The 15,131-nt window shown below is 40.5% G+C and overlaps 1 protein-coding gene across 2 annotated transcripts; it reads left to right on the plus strand.

Annotated features, from left to right (window-relative positions):
* Positions 1–2,850: 2,850 nt before the first annotated feature.
* samsn1a (SAM domain, SH3 domain and nuclear localisation signals 1a) lies at positions 2,851–14,703 on the plus strand. 2 transcript variants are annotated; one of them, XM_083637369.1, is made up of 8 exons: positions 2,851–2,983; positions 4,534–4,614; positions 7,394–7,522; positions 8,172–8,283; positions 9,931–10,082; positions 11,058–11,270; positions 11,627–11,771; positions 13,867–14,703. In XM_083637369.1, the coding sequence occupies exons 1-8, from the start codon at positions 2,927–2,929 to the stop codon at positions 14,022–14,024; spliced, it is 1,047 nt and encodes a 348-aa protein (XP_083493495.1). In that variant the 5' UTR covers positions 2,851–2,926; the 3' UTR covers positions 14,025–14,703. The 2 variants fall into 2 exon arrangements, with proteins under 2 accessions (XP_083493495.1, XP_083493496.1); XM_083637370.1 differs by lacking the exons at positions 2,851–2,983; positions 4,534–4,614 and adding an exon at positions 7,219–7,307.
* Positions 14,704–15,131: the final 428 nt, after the last annotated feature.

Here is a 15,131-nt window from a genome sequence, read left to right on the forward strand (position 1 = left end):
GACTATCTGCTTTAGCAAAAAATGCAGGGCCTACGTTTAAATCTAAATAGGATGTCAAATGTTTGTGTCTCCTATTGCTCTAATTTCCAATGTATTTGTTGAATTCTGTTGAAAACGCAACTTAATAATTTTGGTGAGCTGATCTAATCAGAGACAAGTATTCATAATGTCTCTAACGTACATACGATCCAAATCTATCTATCTAAAGCAAGGATTTAAATTACACACAATTCTTTATCATAACTGTACACTATCAATCATTTTGTGAAAGTCGTGTATTATTTTCTCTAAATGGTGGATATTTAATTTAGAAATGAAACTCTTCAGATGAACAACTGCCTTTCCAGGGAGTCTGAAGGGTCTTCAGTAGAAAGTAGTAGTTCAGATTAGAATGTTTAATCTGGATTGAGAGGAGTTTACAGCTGATTGCAAGCAGTGGGATTAGGCAATGTCTTGGTCCGTACGGCTTCCTTTTGTACAACTGGCCGCAATGTAAACACAGTGGTAAACCCCCACATGCATGACGTCAGAGTGTCAGAGACTGTATGGCTGTAAGATCACAACCTGTCAAGAGTTGAACTGCCAAACACTCAGATTCACTGACAGTGAGGTGGCTGCAATCTCTTTTGTGAGATATTTATTTATTATGTTTAAGTAAGAAGTGTAAGGGTATAGAGAGCCAAAGTGGAATGTCACTTCCTGCTTCAGCACTGTACCAGAGATTTTAATCCGCCATTTATTTTCCCATAGACATTTCGTAAAATGCTTATAAAAATTGTTTTACTTATTCAAACAAAACGGTACAGATATAGAAACAGGAGAGATCGCATAACATTTCCCTCTGACCGAAACGTAAAAAAAAATGCGGGTTTAAAGATATTTTTTCAATGTTTTTGTTTTGTTTTGGTCTGAGTGAAATGTTCTATGGTCTCTCCCGATTCTAAATATAGCTAAACCGTTTGGTTTGACCAAGTACAACTATTTTTATAAACATTTTACGAAATGTCTATGGGAAAATAAATTGCAGAAGAAAATCTCTGGTACAGTGATGAAGCAGGAAGTGACGTTCACTTTGCCTCGCTTTTGCGGTAGGTAGGTACTGTAGGTACTGTAGGTACTGGGTAGGTACAATACTTTTATCATTCCCTGGCCGGGAATTTCTTTCTTACGGCAGCAACAAAAAAATCACACAAATACAAATAGTTAAAAATATACACCTAAATACTGTATTCCTATATATACATGCAATACAAAGTGCAAATGAGTAAATGTACATACAGTAGTGTGTGTCTGTCCGTGCTTGAGGGCAGGGGCGGAGGGGTGGGGTTGTGGTTGTGTGTGTGTGTGTGTGTGTGCGGGGGGGGGGGGGTGTTGGTTAGTCAGATGGCGGTGGAGGGCAGGAAGGAGCTCCTGTGGCAGAATGAGCCTGCTGCTGAACGTGCACCTCTGCCTGCCCAGAGTGTCATAAAGTGGTCCAATGTGATGACACGTACGCGGTTCCTGTCTTGACTTTCAAGTCCCCAGACTTTCACAGCTTGCAACCACTAGCTAGCTTATCTCAGGAGACATCTAGACACTATCACGTGTTTGACGGTAAATGATTACTATTGCTATAAGCAATAAAGGATAGGTTTATCAATATCCCAAGTCGTGGAATTAAATGAATTCACTTAAAAGTTCCATAATTTGAATGCAGAGATAAACAGGAAACTGTTTCCACACAACTAGTTAGCTGTTCCTCTGTTGTTGGGCCGTCACAGCAGCAACACTTCCTCAAAAGAGGAACACCCGACATTAAGAAATGGGAGCAAACGGAGACAGGGGGGTAATTACTCCATCACTTACGGTCACAGAGTTCCTCATGGTTCCTGGACGGAATATCTGGCTGTTTGGAGAAATACTTAGCTTAAACTATAGACTTTAAATCAACAGTATGAACAAAGCCATGATGTAAAGCAGGGGGGTTTCAAAGTCTGAGACTGCGGGCGTCCCCTCAGACAAAGCTTGGGGACAAAGGCCCCCAACCCACAGTCAACAATTGAGCCAAGATAGCGTGCGGTTATACTTAAGGCTATTAAAAAGAGGTCTGCCTGAAGGCATTTCCTTATTTGTGACTCTGGGAAAGTGAGAAAAACAACAGCGAAATCCCCCCAAAAACTACTGTATCTCTGAACTATCTCTAACCAAATCACACACATTTAGGCTATTTTATGTGAACTCTTTTTGATCATGTAATTACTAGTACCATTATTTTCTCACTTCCATTCACTGAGCCTCCCCTGAAACTGTTTGGAGACCACCTGGGGAGGCCCGCCTCCCACTTTGAAAACCTCTGATGTACAGCTTATAAAACAGCTAGCATATAAAACAGGTTTCTATCTGGATCTGGGAACTTTTTAAAAGCACAAGGAAGATGTCCATCTGTTTGTGTGTGTGTTGGTGAATGCCAGAATAGAATAAGCTGAGTAAGGCTAAAACACGATGAATTATTTGATCGGGGTTAAATCAAGTCACGTTGGAAAACAAACCCAGCAGATCAACCACAGCAATGTCAACGCGCGACCCCATTACCAAGACAACAAATATGTTACCAAGACACATGTCACACTTTATACAACCCAAGCAAAGCCGTTCCTGGAAGTGGCTCTTGATGCTTGTTAAAAACGGACCACAAAACGCTCACTTAAGCACATTGTATTTTTCCCCTTTGAAACTGATACTGCGATAGTAGACAAAATGTCAATTGCCTCACATCCTGTTTGCTTTAAGGAAGTGGGCCAGCCAGCCTGTCAGCAGGCAGGCAGGCAGGCAGGCAGTCTGCCCTGATGTTAGTTAACACTTTCCTGTCGGTAGAGTAGGTCACAGAGAGCAGAAGAAGAGACTTGGCAATCACCTGAAAACGGCACAGATAAACAGCACAGACACAATGTTACAGAGAGCGGCCTCCAATGTCTCAGACAAAACTAAGGGCAACAAACCAAAGGTAGGTGAAACTCTGAGTAAAATCTGAATATGCTGAATGTGCTGAATATGCTGAATAGTGGTGTTTAACCAGCGGTCTGAAATAAAAAGTGACTCAACTAAACATTTGGTAACAAAGTCAAAATCATTTTAAAGGGGTATTAGGATAATTGTACTTTGTCAAATATTGAATGAACATTGATTGTTGTTGTTTTTCCATAATGGCAAAACAACAGCAACAATGCACCAATGATGACAATGAAATACTCTACAGACGATAATACAAATGAGGGAATTCGGGGGGAAAGAATAGCTTTTCAAGGCAACACTTCAATTCTGTTGCTGTATTTCTGGGCAACGGAGCAAATGGCAGCCTGTCAAAGTTGTAGAAATGAAGCCGGACTCTTTATGAGTAAATACCTTCATATTTAAAAGGGATTTGCAGGGATTATTATTCATTTATATAATTACTTTGATTTGCTGCAGTGGAGAGATGCATGACGGGGGCAGGTTGGGAGAGATTAGGACTACTTTTAGTTTTATGAAAAATAGAAAAAGACGATTTAAAAGGGAGCGAGAGTGAAGTAACTCCAGTGTGTTACTTCATCAAGGTTGTATGATCACATAAGCTGTCATTTCGCTCAGAAAGTCCTTACATGTGAGCAAGACTAGGCAATAATAAGATATGCTATGGAGGGCAGAGTGTATGCAGGTTTGCTAATTGTCTTAATAGTCTTTGGTTAGAATCAAAACCTGATTGTCACTGGAGCTGTGTGCAAAATATTATGAACACACCTGTGCTTTCCTTTTATATATGATAGACAAACCAAGTGAATCCAATTGAAATCTCTGATCCTGTATTTCACGTGTGAGATCCACCCCATTCATGAAGTGGAGATGTAGGAGGCAGGTTGAAGGGGGTGCAGCTCAAGTCTCAACACTTTCAAGAAGGTTTTCGTCCACAGTTTAGGCTACATGATCAGAATCAGAATCAGAATCACTTTTATTGCCACAGTATGCAAGTTACATACGAGGAATTTGTCTTAGTGTCTGTATGCAGCGTAGCGGTCACATCAATATACAGAGAGAAGAAGTACAGTAGGAAGATAACTAAAGACAATCACAAAGTTGCAAGTGCAATCAAATCGAGTAAATATATACAATATGTACATGAGTGGTGAAGTGTTCTGTGGATGATAAATATGAATTTACGTTGAATTTACATGAGATTTACAGACTGAGTTAAATAGACGTTAAATAGGCAGTGGATTTACATGAATTTACAGTTGGAGTTAAATAAGAGTTTACATTGAATGTACATGAAATTTACAGGCTAGGAGGAGGCTAGTGTAGGAGGAGGTAGTGAGTTTGTGTGTGTGTGTGTGTGTGTGTGTGTGGGGGGGGGGGTTCCGGGCCTTGTTGGTGAGGCTGATGGCGGTTGGGAAGAAGCTGGTCTTGTCTACTGTTCAAATGTTGCCACATAAATCACACCATTGCCATACTAATTGTATTTTTAGACATAATGTATCCTCAAATGTGTCTCCTCTTTTTTTTTTTTATCTCTCCCCACAGCGTTCCACAAGCTTTGGGAAGTTTGAGGGTCTCAGGCATCAAGCATCACCAGTCAAACCAGAAGAAAATGGAACAAATACGGTTGGTAGTTTCATTACCGCCCCACAATGGTTTCATTGTTATAATCTGATAGATATGTTTGGTTTATTTTTTGTGCAAGTGTGTCCCATGGCTTTCTCTCATCAAAATCACTTTCCTAAAGTGGCTGGGCATTTACTAGTCCATGTAATATGACATTTGACGTGTAGATTCATAGGCATGTCTAAATTAATCTCATAACACTAGCTGGCGTTCGCTGAAATGAAAAGCCCCACAAAAAGAGTGGAAAATGTGTCCGGATGTAGCCGACTCAGGACACAGTTCCGCTATATATTTCAGCATTTTCTATTACTACGAATCTCGCACGCTACGTGCGCTCGATTCCTAGGGTGGAGACTCTGGAGATGATGCGCCACTTGTCCTCTTCTCCCTACTTATGCTCCCACCACTTATGAAGCCTCAGCCAGGAAGGAAGGGACATAATGTAGGGAAACAGAGGAGGGATAAATCCAGAAGGTGGCAGTAATGCAACATAAAGGATGCCAACTGCCATAAAACACCACAGAAGAAGAAGAAGATAAGACCAAATCACCTGGATGTTTACATTTACTTCCGGGTACCCCTGGGTCCACACATTATAATGGCGGTGGACGGCACAAACTGACGTGTTGAAGACAAAAACAGACAAAGAAGACAAAAATGGTTCGTCCGTGTTGTGTTGTTGTTTAATATCATTCATAACAACACTTTCACTAACGTTAGTGGAGACCAGACTAGCTAATTTACCTGTTGGACCAGACTAGAGTAGACTTGAAGCTAAATTAAATTGACGTGGCGTCAGTAGCTCTGTCTGTACCAGGCTCTTTCTCGCCGAGAAGAGCCTGGTGACGCGAGGTTACTCTGTCTGTAACGTAAAAAAACAGCGAGTTTGACAGACAAACAAACGTTATTAGCTAGCTAACACTACATAAAACAAACACAGAAGAAAGGCTAGATACGTCGGACAAGCATGTTTACCAACCGTTTAACCATTTAAATTGAAAGTAGTCGGCCGAAAACAACGAGAGGGTTTGACAGCATTTATTTGACAACACGCACATTTAAACCTGCCGCCTTCCCCAAGAGGTACCCGGAAGTAAATTTGTTTACATGGTGACGTCACGGTGATTTGGTCTAAATCATCGATGCTAACAGCCCTGGTTCCACACAGTTTTCGCCTATGGGAGTTTTGAATGGGTTTTTGACGCGATGCTTCTAATACGCTCTCTGGGCAACGCTGGCTTAATCAAACGCGAACCAGATGGTAGTAACATCATCTTCACACATGAAGACCACTTTTATGAGTTTTGAAGCTTTTATGTGCGGTTAAAAGGGCGGCTAGCTAGCAAACGGCTAAATGGGACTACACTGTTGAGTCGATGGGGATATATACGTCAATAACGTCACCACTCAAAGGACGAACACGGAAATTCTCTTTCCCTCACCTGGTTCAGCCCCGTTCAGCCCAGGGTAATCAGTGCACAGCAGCGCACACATCAACAACAGTCCAGTTTGAGTGTTGACGTGACGTGGAAGCCTATGCGACAGTGTGTAGTTCTGGATTAGCTTAGCACGAGCTTTTTACCTCTAGGGCTCGCATTTACGCTTCAAAACTCATGAATGTGGTCCTCATGTGTGAAGATTATCCCGCTGAACCTTGGTTCGCGTTTGATTAATCTTGCGTTGCCCAGAGACCTTATTTGAAGCATCACGCCAAAAACCCATTCAAAAATCCCATAGACAGAAACAGTGTTGAACCAGGAAGTTCGGGACTTCCGCATTCAGCCTACAAAAATACGTCATCCCTGCGGCTCTCTATTACATGACATGAGGACCAGTAGAGGGGAGGAGAGGGAGTGACACAGGGACGGAATGTAGGGAAACAGTGGATGGATAAATCCAGAAGGAGGCGGTAATACAACATAAAGGATGCCAACTGCCATAAAACACCACAGAAGAAGGATTTATTACATCACTGATGGCATCACAATTGCTCAAGTGACATCACTGATGACATCACAATTGGGACACACACACCGCCGCCCGCCCACTTAGCCAATTTTAACTAAAAGATGTAAAATGCTAAAATATGTTGATGTACTGTAGTAGCAAAATACTTACAAACAAAATTCTGAAGCCTGTAAAACTGCAGATACAAAGAATGTCAATAAAAACACCAGAATTATGGACTGGATAGACCCATGGGAGGCTACATCTTCGGTGCCAGGTGATTCTGTACTCACCTGGCACCAAAGATCAACCAAGCAATAGCAGATGTTCATTTCAATAGCAAGCTTTTGGTATCAGAGAGGATACACGCACATCCAAAAGCCAAGTTGGGCAGGTGCTGAGCTCAAAGGTGAACAATAAGTGAAAAATGAATAAAAAGCTTGCACACTGCAAGTCAGGGCTCCTAGTTTGTGTTTTTTATTTCAAACACCCAAAAAAAATGTGACGTTTCGAGCAAAGCTCTTCATCAGACACGTCTGATGAGTCTGATGAAGAGCTTTGCTCGAAACGTCACATTTTTTTGGGGTGTTTGAAATAAAAAACACAAACTAGGAGCCCTGACTTGCAGTGTGCAAGCTTTTTATTCATTTTTCAATAGCAAGCTTTTGGCCATGTCATATGTCAGACTTGACACCAGTCTGGTTTTGGGGTTTGGTTGACTCAGTAGGTCTTGTGTCAGTTGAACGGTATGTCTTTGCTAAGGTCAAACACGTTCTGCATACATTTGTATTCTGGATAAATGAGGCTAAAACTGTTTGAACTCTGTGAATAGCTGGCAGAAGAAGGTGAGAGCTTGGAGCCACACAAGTCAACTTGTCTGAAGAAGAAGATGAAGTCCATTTCACTGACCATGCGCAGGAAGATGGGCAAGAAACAGGCCAAGTCATTCTCTGAGGAGCCGGTGAGTCATATCACTCAATCATGATATAGTTACAGTACTAGGCTACTACAAGATACTGCACTCAGCCTCAATTACGTGAACCCTCTACTGTTCTTTCTTCTCAAGAAGCCTAACAGTTTCATCAGTTATTGAACCCACTTCCTCAACAAGTTCACTTTTTTGACGTCATGTGGTCATGGTCATCAATAGAATATATCTAACAATCATCTAACAAGCAACTTGAACTGCTCAGTTTAGTCATATCTAATGGTAAAGTAACATTCAAGTTATGCACTTCAGTCTGGGGTTCAGTTAATGAAGATCTTCTTCCAATTTCTTGACTTTATTGCAACATATAGAATTGAGTCTAGGAAATATGACAAACTTTCATAATAGATTTTCATTGTAACATCTCTACCTTCCTAAATTTACTAAGTACGTACTATCTTATATGACCGTAACCTCCTTGTTTTTAGGTTCAGTTCTGTTCTTAGTTTCCACATGGATCAGTGTTATGACAGACTTGACCAATTTACATTTTTCTATCATCTTCCAAATCTCCCTATGTGGTTAGCACTCACACTATGCCATCTTTGATGAATGTATTCCACAGACAGAGCTGGTTCCTGATTCTTTGTACACTCAGTACATGTCTGTTTTCCCCTCCCAGGGTGATGAGACAGACAAAGAGCCAGACGGAGAGCCAGAGAGCGTCCCTCCGCCAGAGAAAAGCTCTGTGAAGAACTCCTTAGAGAGCCTCTACAGCGGCCAGAGCTCCTCCAGTACGTATCTGTACATCCTGTTAACACTGCACAGTGCACACCTGGGCCAACTAGTACATGCAAATACTTTTAGGGTTTGTTTTAGCCTACGTAGCTCGCAGGTCGGTGGGGTTTTCCGACCGTGAATGACAACTTGACACTGTCTGAATGGTTTGTTGTTTTCATGTGGTATAACTTGCCTATCATGTATACTCCAAGTAGGTTGAAGCATTCAAAGTAACCTGCACCATGTGATCATACTGGGACACCCCCCTGGTTTACATGTAATAAACCATAGAGGGATAGGACACCATAAACTCCCCTTTTCCCCCAGCTGTTAATTGATGTTCATGGCAATCTTATACACACTCTACTTTCTGGTCATAATCTTCACATTGTTTGTTTTCTGGATTTTTTGGGGGTTAAAGTACTGGCCTGGCATCACCAACTAGCAGCCGAAATGTTTTTTTTTACCTATTTGAATTATGTTTTTGATGGATCAGAGATTTGGAATCGTCATACGTTCCCACCCCCTCTCCCTTTCCCTCAAAAGCCCACATGCTTCCCACTCTCTCCCACTTCTCACGCTCCTCACGCCCACTTCTTCTGGAAATCTGATGCCACAGTAAGCGGAGGAAGGCAAACAGTGGAGGCATCTTAAGCCCATGGCACGCCAATCAAACATGTTTGTGTTTGTTGTAGAACAGGGTTTCTCAAACAGTGGTCTGCCCCCTTGTGGTCCGCGAGTAGTTTTCTTTTTTTTTTACAGTGATTTCTCAAACTGTCGGCGAGAGACTCTAAAACCTATAGTAGTGAGTAGTAGATGTGTTGTTTTCAATATTAACTCAACTCGTATGTAAATGCAGATTTTTTTTTTTTAATGGGCTGTTTTGAAGTGTTGTCGGACTGCAACGTCCACACGTGTTGGTCTGAAAACAAAGCAGCGCAACCGGGTCAATGTGAAACCAGATATGAGATAAACTCTCCAGTTCTGAGCCAGACATTGCTTCATTGATTGCTTCACAAAAAGCAGCATCATTCTTCCCATTAAGATGGCAACAGAACATGATTATTTGACAATGGCAATATTGTGCATTTATTGAACTTGAAAAAACTTTCTTTGAACTTTGCTATATTTGAACTGAAAAGCATAAATAAATGAAAAAAGTAAATGGACTAACTAAAATAAATGATATATAAAATCTGGGTCGTCTTGTTTTCATAATTGTGGGAAGCCAACAATTAATTGCACAGCCCTAATGCTATTTGTCATTTAATTAGCCTGTAATTTATCTATTACAGTTTTGATTGAATTGATTGAAAATCTTTATTTTGAACATGTAAAAAAGAAGTTTAAAAACAAAATAAAACAAAAAACAGATCAAATAAATTAAGGATAATACAAAAAAATGTACTAACTCTCATAAGCAACACAACTGAAATAATACATGTTAAAAAAGGAGAAGTTGAAGTAGTAGGCCTATTGTTTTTGGGAATGTTTGGGGAATTAGCTGGTCCCCAAGGTTTTTTTTATTTATTGGTTAAGTGGTCCTTGGTCTGAAAAAGTTTGAGAAACACTTGTGGAATCAATGTTTGATTGGTGTGCCATGGGCTTTATCCCTTTATACCGTGTAATTATAGCGTTTTGTCTTGTGTTTGCTGGTTCAGGTGGTGTGACCTACGAGTCCCACGGTTCCGGACAGAGAGACAGTCTGCGGCTGGAGGAGGACGGTTCCTACAAAGGACAGTTTTGTTGCCGAGCTCGTGTCCACACAGACTTTGTTCCCAGCCCATATGACACCGACTCCCTCAAACTCAAGGTAGACATGACACTGTGTAAATACAGTAGCGTACTGTATTCTATAGTAACAGTCTCAGCTAATAGAGTAGCGCAGGGATGACCTATTTTTGTAGGCCAAACCGGAAGTTAGCATTGTGCTGTCTGAAAGTCGTCTGGAAATCAATGGGACTTTTGTATGGGGATTTTGGTTAGATGCCTGAAATAAGTTCTGTGCTTAACAAACGTTTATGAAACTGAGACCTTTGTGTCCAGCAAGATAATCTTCACACTCACTCGTGTATGCCATTTTAGAGAATTGTGATGGCCAGAAAACATTTAAGAATTGTCTTCATCTGTGAAGATTAGCTTGCTGAACACAAAGGTTATGTGTTGTTAACACATTGTCAAACAAAACTCACTATAATATTGATATAATAACTATAATATAGTGATATTTATAATCATAATGATAAGAGTTAAGCATTTCGGATAAGATCATAGGTAAAAATGAAACTGGGACAGTAAGCAAACCCACAAATCAACATCGTCTACATCAGGGGTTCCCAAACTTTTCCGTCCAAGTACCTCTACGTACCAAACCAAATTTCCCAGGGACCACTTCCACTGCATATACCAACAAACCCCCCCCCCCCCCCCCCCCAAAAAAGTTGCTGATTTAACCCAAATTTAGCCTAACTTTGGAGTGTTATTTAGCTACCTTCCTGACAGACTAGCATGACATGGTTGGTACAAATCGATTCCTTAAGTCTTCTAGTTTCATATGATACCAGAAACTTCACTCTGGCTTTAACTGAGCCTGCTGCAGCCTCTGAAAGTAAATGTTCAAAATCGTGATATTTCCCATGTGTATTATGTAAAAACTGTTGTCTGTAAAAAAAAATACAATAAATTGCAATCCTCTGGCGGACCACCAGGCGAAGCCCCGCGGACCACTGGTGGACCACAGTTTGGGAACCAATGGTCTACATGATTATTTATGTTTCTTTACTCCTAGGTCGGTGACATCATCAGCATCATCAGTAAGCCTCCTATGGGCATCTGGACTGGCATGCTAAACAGCAAAGTGGGCAACTTTAAGTTCATCTATGTAGACATTCTAGTGGAGAAGGAGAAAGAGGAGGAGGCCCCAAAGATCAGACAACAGAAGCTGTGCAGGAGACCTCGGCCCAACACACTGCTGGAGCTACTGGAGCAACTGAAACTTGAGGTGAGGAGAGCAGGTTATAACAAATTATAAGAATGATTTGTAACTGGACAGGATATCATCCATTTACTTTTCATCAAACAGAAAGTATCACATGCATCGGTAATTTAGCCTCATTATACTGTATGTATATGTGTATTATGTATGTATATGTACCGTATATGTGTATATAAAGTTAGAATAGCTGAGACTTTTAAGTCTCAGTGGTCACCAATTTGAAATCAGCTCCAATACTTTAAAACCAAAGTGATTGCAACATAGAAACTTCCCAGAAGAAAGTAAGGTGAACCTGTTTTCCACTGGGGTTTTTATTCAAGTATGAGTTGATGCTGATGAAGCAACACTGCCCTCTTGTGCAGGAGTACGCCTCTGCCTTGCTCCTAAACGGCTACCAGACAGTGGAGGACCTGATAAACCTGCAGGAGAAGCACCTGATCGAGCTGAATGTCATAGACCCCGAGCACAGACACCGGCTCCTGGCTGCTGCCGACTGCCGCTACACAGGTGAGGAAGTTCGGAATGATGAATGCTAACACTATTATTACTAATAAACATAAGTTAACACTTTACAGTTCACTGATTAATGCTTTATTAACTAGCGATTAAGTATCATCTGAACATGTGTTAACATATTAGCTAGTTGTTAGGCGTGCTTCAGTCATGGTCATGATGATTAAGTTAAGTACTAAGTTAATGTAAGTAAGTTAATGTGTAAGTACTTGAGTAAGGGATAATGTACAGTGAGCCGGTCATTGTTGCAAAATAAGCCTGACAGGATTAATCAAGACTCCAATGTGAACAGGTTTTGATCATCCTGAAGGGGCGGACTTTTCAGCAACGATCGCCTCCATGTGTAGATTATCCCGCTTATTACACAGCTAGTAACATTAGTCTCACTTGGCCAGACTATCTCCACACTGTGACTTCACACATAGGTACCAAAGACATTCATAATTTTATTATATTGATTTAAAATGATTTTATTAAAAGCTAATTTACAAGCAACTACAAGGGACTGCAGCCATAGAAAGCCACAGAAGACTCAAATTAGTTTATGCCTAATTACGTGTTAATTAAGCATTAGATAGTGAACCGTAATGTAATGTATTGATGATGATGGTGATAATAATAATAATAATAATAATAATAGTAATAATGATGATAATAATTAAAATTAAGTACAAATCTGAACGCTACAAACTCATCCAGCTTGATATGTAAATTATATTCTGTTTTATTCATGGCGGTCAGGTGCCGAATAACTCCCATGTTAAAACTAAGTGGAATATTGCTTTAAGTCAGTTTACTGTAATTTATTTTTGTGAAACAAAGTTCAGCTTCAGCCCATCATTACAGTGGTATTTCTACAGTATATATTACTACCGTACTCATTGTTGAGCTTGTGACGATCATAGACATCAGTAGTTTTTGTATTTAGCAATACATTACTGCCAACAAGTCATCACTGACTTGAAATGTATTTCTACATGAAGCTGTGCAATAGGACGTGAATGTTAACACATTCGTGCCACAAAGAAACATCCTGCTGCTGTGAGAGGCTTATCTGTGACTTCCTCTGTGACTCAGAGAGAAACTTGCTTAAAGGGGCAGAAGGTGTTCATCTAATCTGATGTCTTGAACCAGAAGGCCGATTATCGCGTATTGATAACGAGTGTAGTTTCCAATGCAGATTTAGAATGAGCGATGTTTGCAGATTTCCTATGAATCTACCTAGTGTCAGATGTTCCATTGCCAGCATCTCTCGCTGTGTGTTTTCTGGGTGATTGAAGGTTGTGGTACATTTCCTGTCTGGGTGACTGTGTGTGACCAAGCAGATGGCAGCAGCTGGCTGCAGCGAGACCTTGCCACACTTGTGACTCACACAAGATTCCAGTAATTTAATCAAGCTGAACTCCATGAGGTTTTCAGTTTGGCAACCTAATTACACTGCAGGAAGTAAGGATTAGCAGAATAACAAGGTATACAAAATAAAAGAAGGGAGGAACGGTGCATGCCTATGCCCAATATGTACTTGTTAGACTGGAAAGTGAAAAGCAAGGTTTCAGTCACAGGACGTTCCCAGGTGTGATCAGAGTGAGAAAGTAATACGATACAGTATACTTTGTGCTCCTGTTATAGTTGGGTTATAGTGTACCTGCCGAGTGGATTCTAGTAACTAGGTCATTGGGCCGTCCACAGTCAACCAATCACACAGTACAGTCCTGGTACATTCACATCAATCACAAATTTGACACTAGCTTTTGCAATATTATATGTGCCATTCTTAGTATTAAAGGCAATTTTTTATTAGTAAAGCAACCTTTAAAACAACCTTTAATACTAAGAATAGGACATACTGTATAGCCTACAACTATTGTAGCAACACCCGAATGTTCACACCTAGGCTACTGTTTGCACTGCTGTGAGTCACTCTGGATAAGGGCAGCGTCAGCATATCTAAATGTAAACATATTAATTTGCCTTAACTCAATTGTTTTGCACTGACTTTAGATTCCTGAATGTGCTTGTAAATAGAAACCCCCTTCTAACGGCACGTGATAAATGACGTTTGACTTGATTTCTGCTCTGTGCCCCCCAGGTGACGATGTAAGGGAGGGGGAGGAGCACAAGTCGTCCCACAGTCTACAGGAGGACGACAGCGACTGTCCCAGGGACTCGGGCTGCTTCATCCCGTCTGAATGCTCAGACAACAGCAAGGAGGACGGGGACCAACTCACAGACACTGTCCATACTTAATGTGCTCACGGCTCGTTGTCAGGCGGATACCTCCACACTCCTGCATTTCAGTTGCTTATTTCTCCTCACCAGGTGACCTTGATGGAAACGGTTTCGACAGTCTTTTAATTGTCCTTAAATGCCATGGTGACATTCCTCATTCCAACCAAGGGAGTGAAACAAGCAACAAAAAGCAAACAAACACAATTATTCTAAATGTTAAGGTATCCTATTGGCTAATAATCAACCTGTTAGTTTTGATTATGTCAGTTTTTATTGTATGTATTTTGTTGACATTGACATTCCATAGATTAAATGTCACTTGTATTTATTTCCCTCTAAATCATTCAGTGTTTTCTGCATATAAAGCCTTTATTTATCATAACTAGCTCATTTTGAACTGGTTCATCACAGAGGTTGATCTCAATTCAAGAACCAGTGTCATCATCACATTTTTTTTTTATATGAATGCAGTGACATTGGGTGAAACAAATTAAGTGTAATGTTGATGTATGAGATGAAATGTTTTTGAAATCCAGTCTTTGGGTTTGAATCGTTTGAATGACAGGATGGTGTATTGTACACAAAAACCATATGCATGCATAGCATTGTTTTCTGAATGTGTGTGTGTGTGTGTGTGTGTGTGTGTGTGTGTGTGTGTGTGTGTGTGTGTGTGTGTGTGTGCGCGCGCGTGCATTAGTCAGCATCCATGTGTTTTAACTTTTGTAAATACAATTAAAGAAATTAACTATACTGTCTTCTTCTTGTTGTCTAGCAATGAAATAAATGTTGGCTATTGGGAGTGAAACCCTACCTCCATGGGTGAAACAAACAAAAATACATTGCCCTAGTGTGAAAAATGAATATATCTTATGTGAAATACAAATATAATATATAGAGCTGTTGATATTATGAGAAACCTCGGAGAGACTAGATTAGTTTATTGTAATGTTAGATATTCTATTTGACGTATATTTAACTTTATTATACGTGCACTTGATTCCTAGGGTGGAGACTCTGGAGATGATGCGCCACTTGTCCTCTTCTCCCTACTTATACTCCAACCACTTATTATGAAGCCTCAGCCAGGAAGGATTTTCCTGATCAGATTTGGCTTTGGAGGAGAGT

Source organism: Poromitra crassiceps (genome assembly GCF_964638095.1).
Source record: "Poromitra crassiceps genome assembly, chromosome: 5".
Classification (NCBI taxonomy): domain Eukaryota; kingdom Metazoa; phylum Chordata; class Actinopteri; order Beryciformes; family Melamphaidae; genus Poromitra; species Poromitra crassiceps.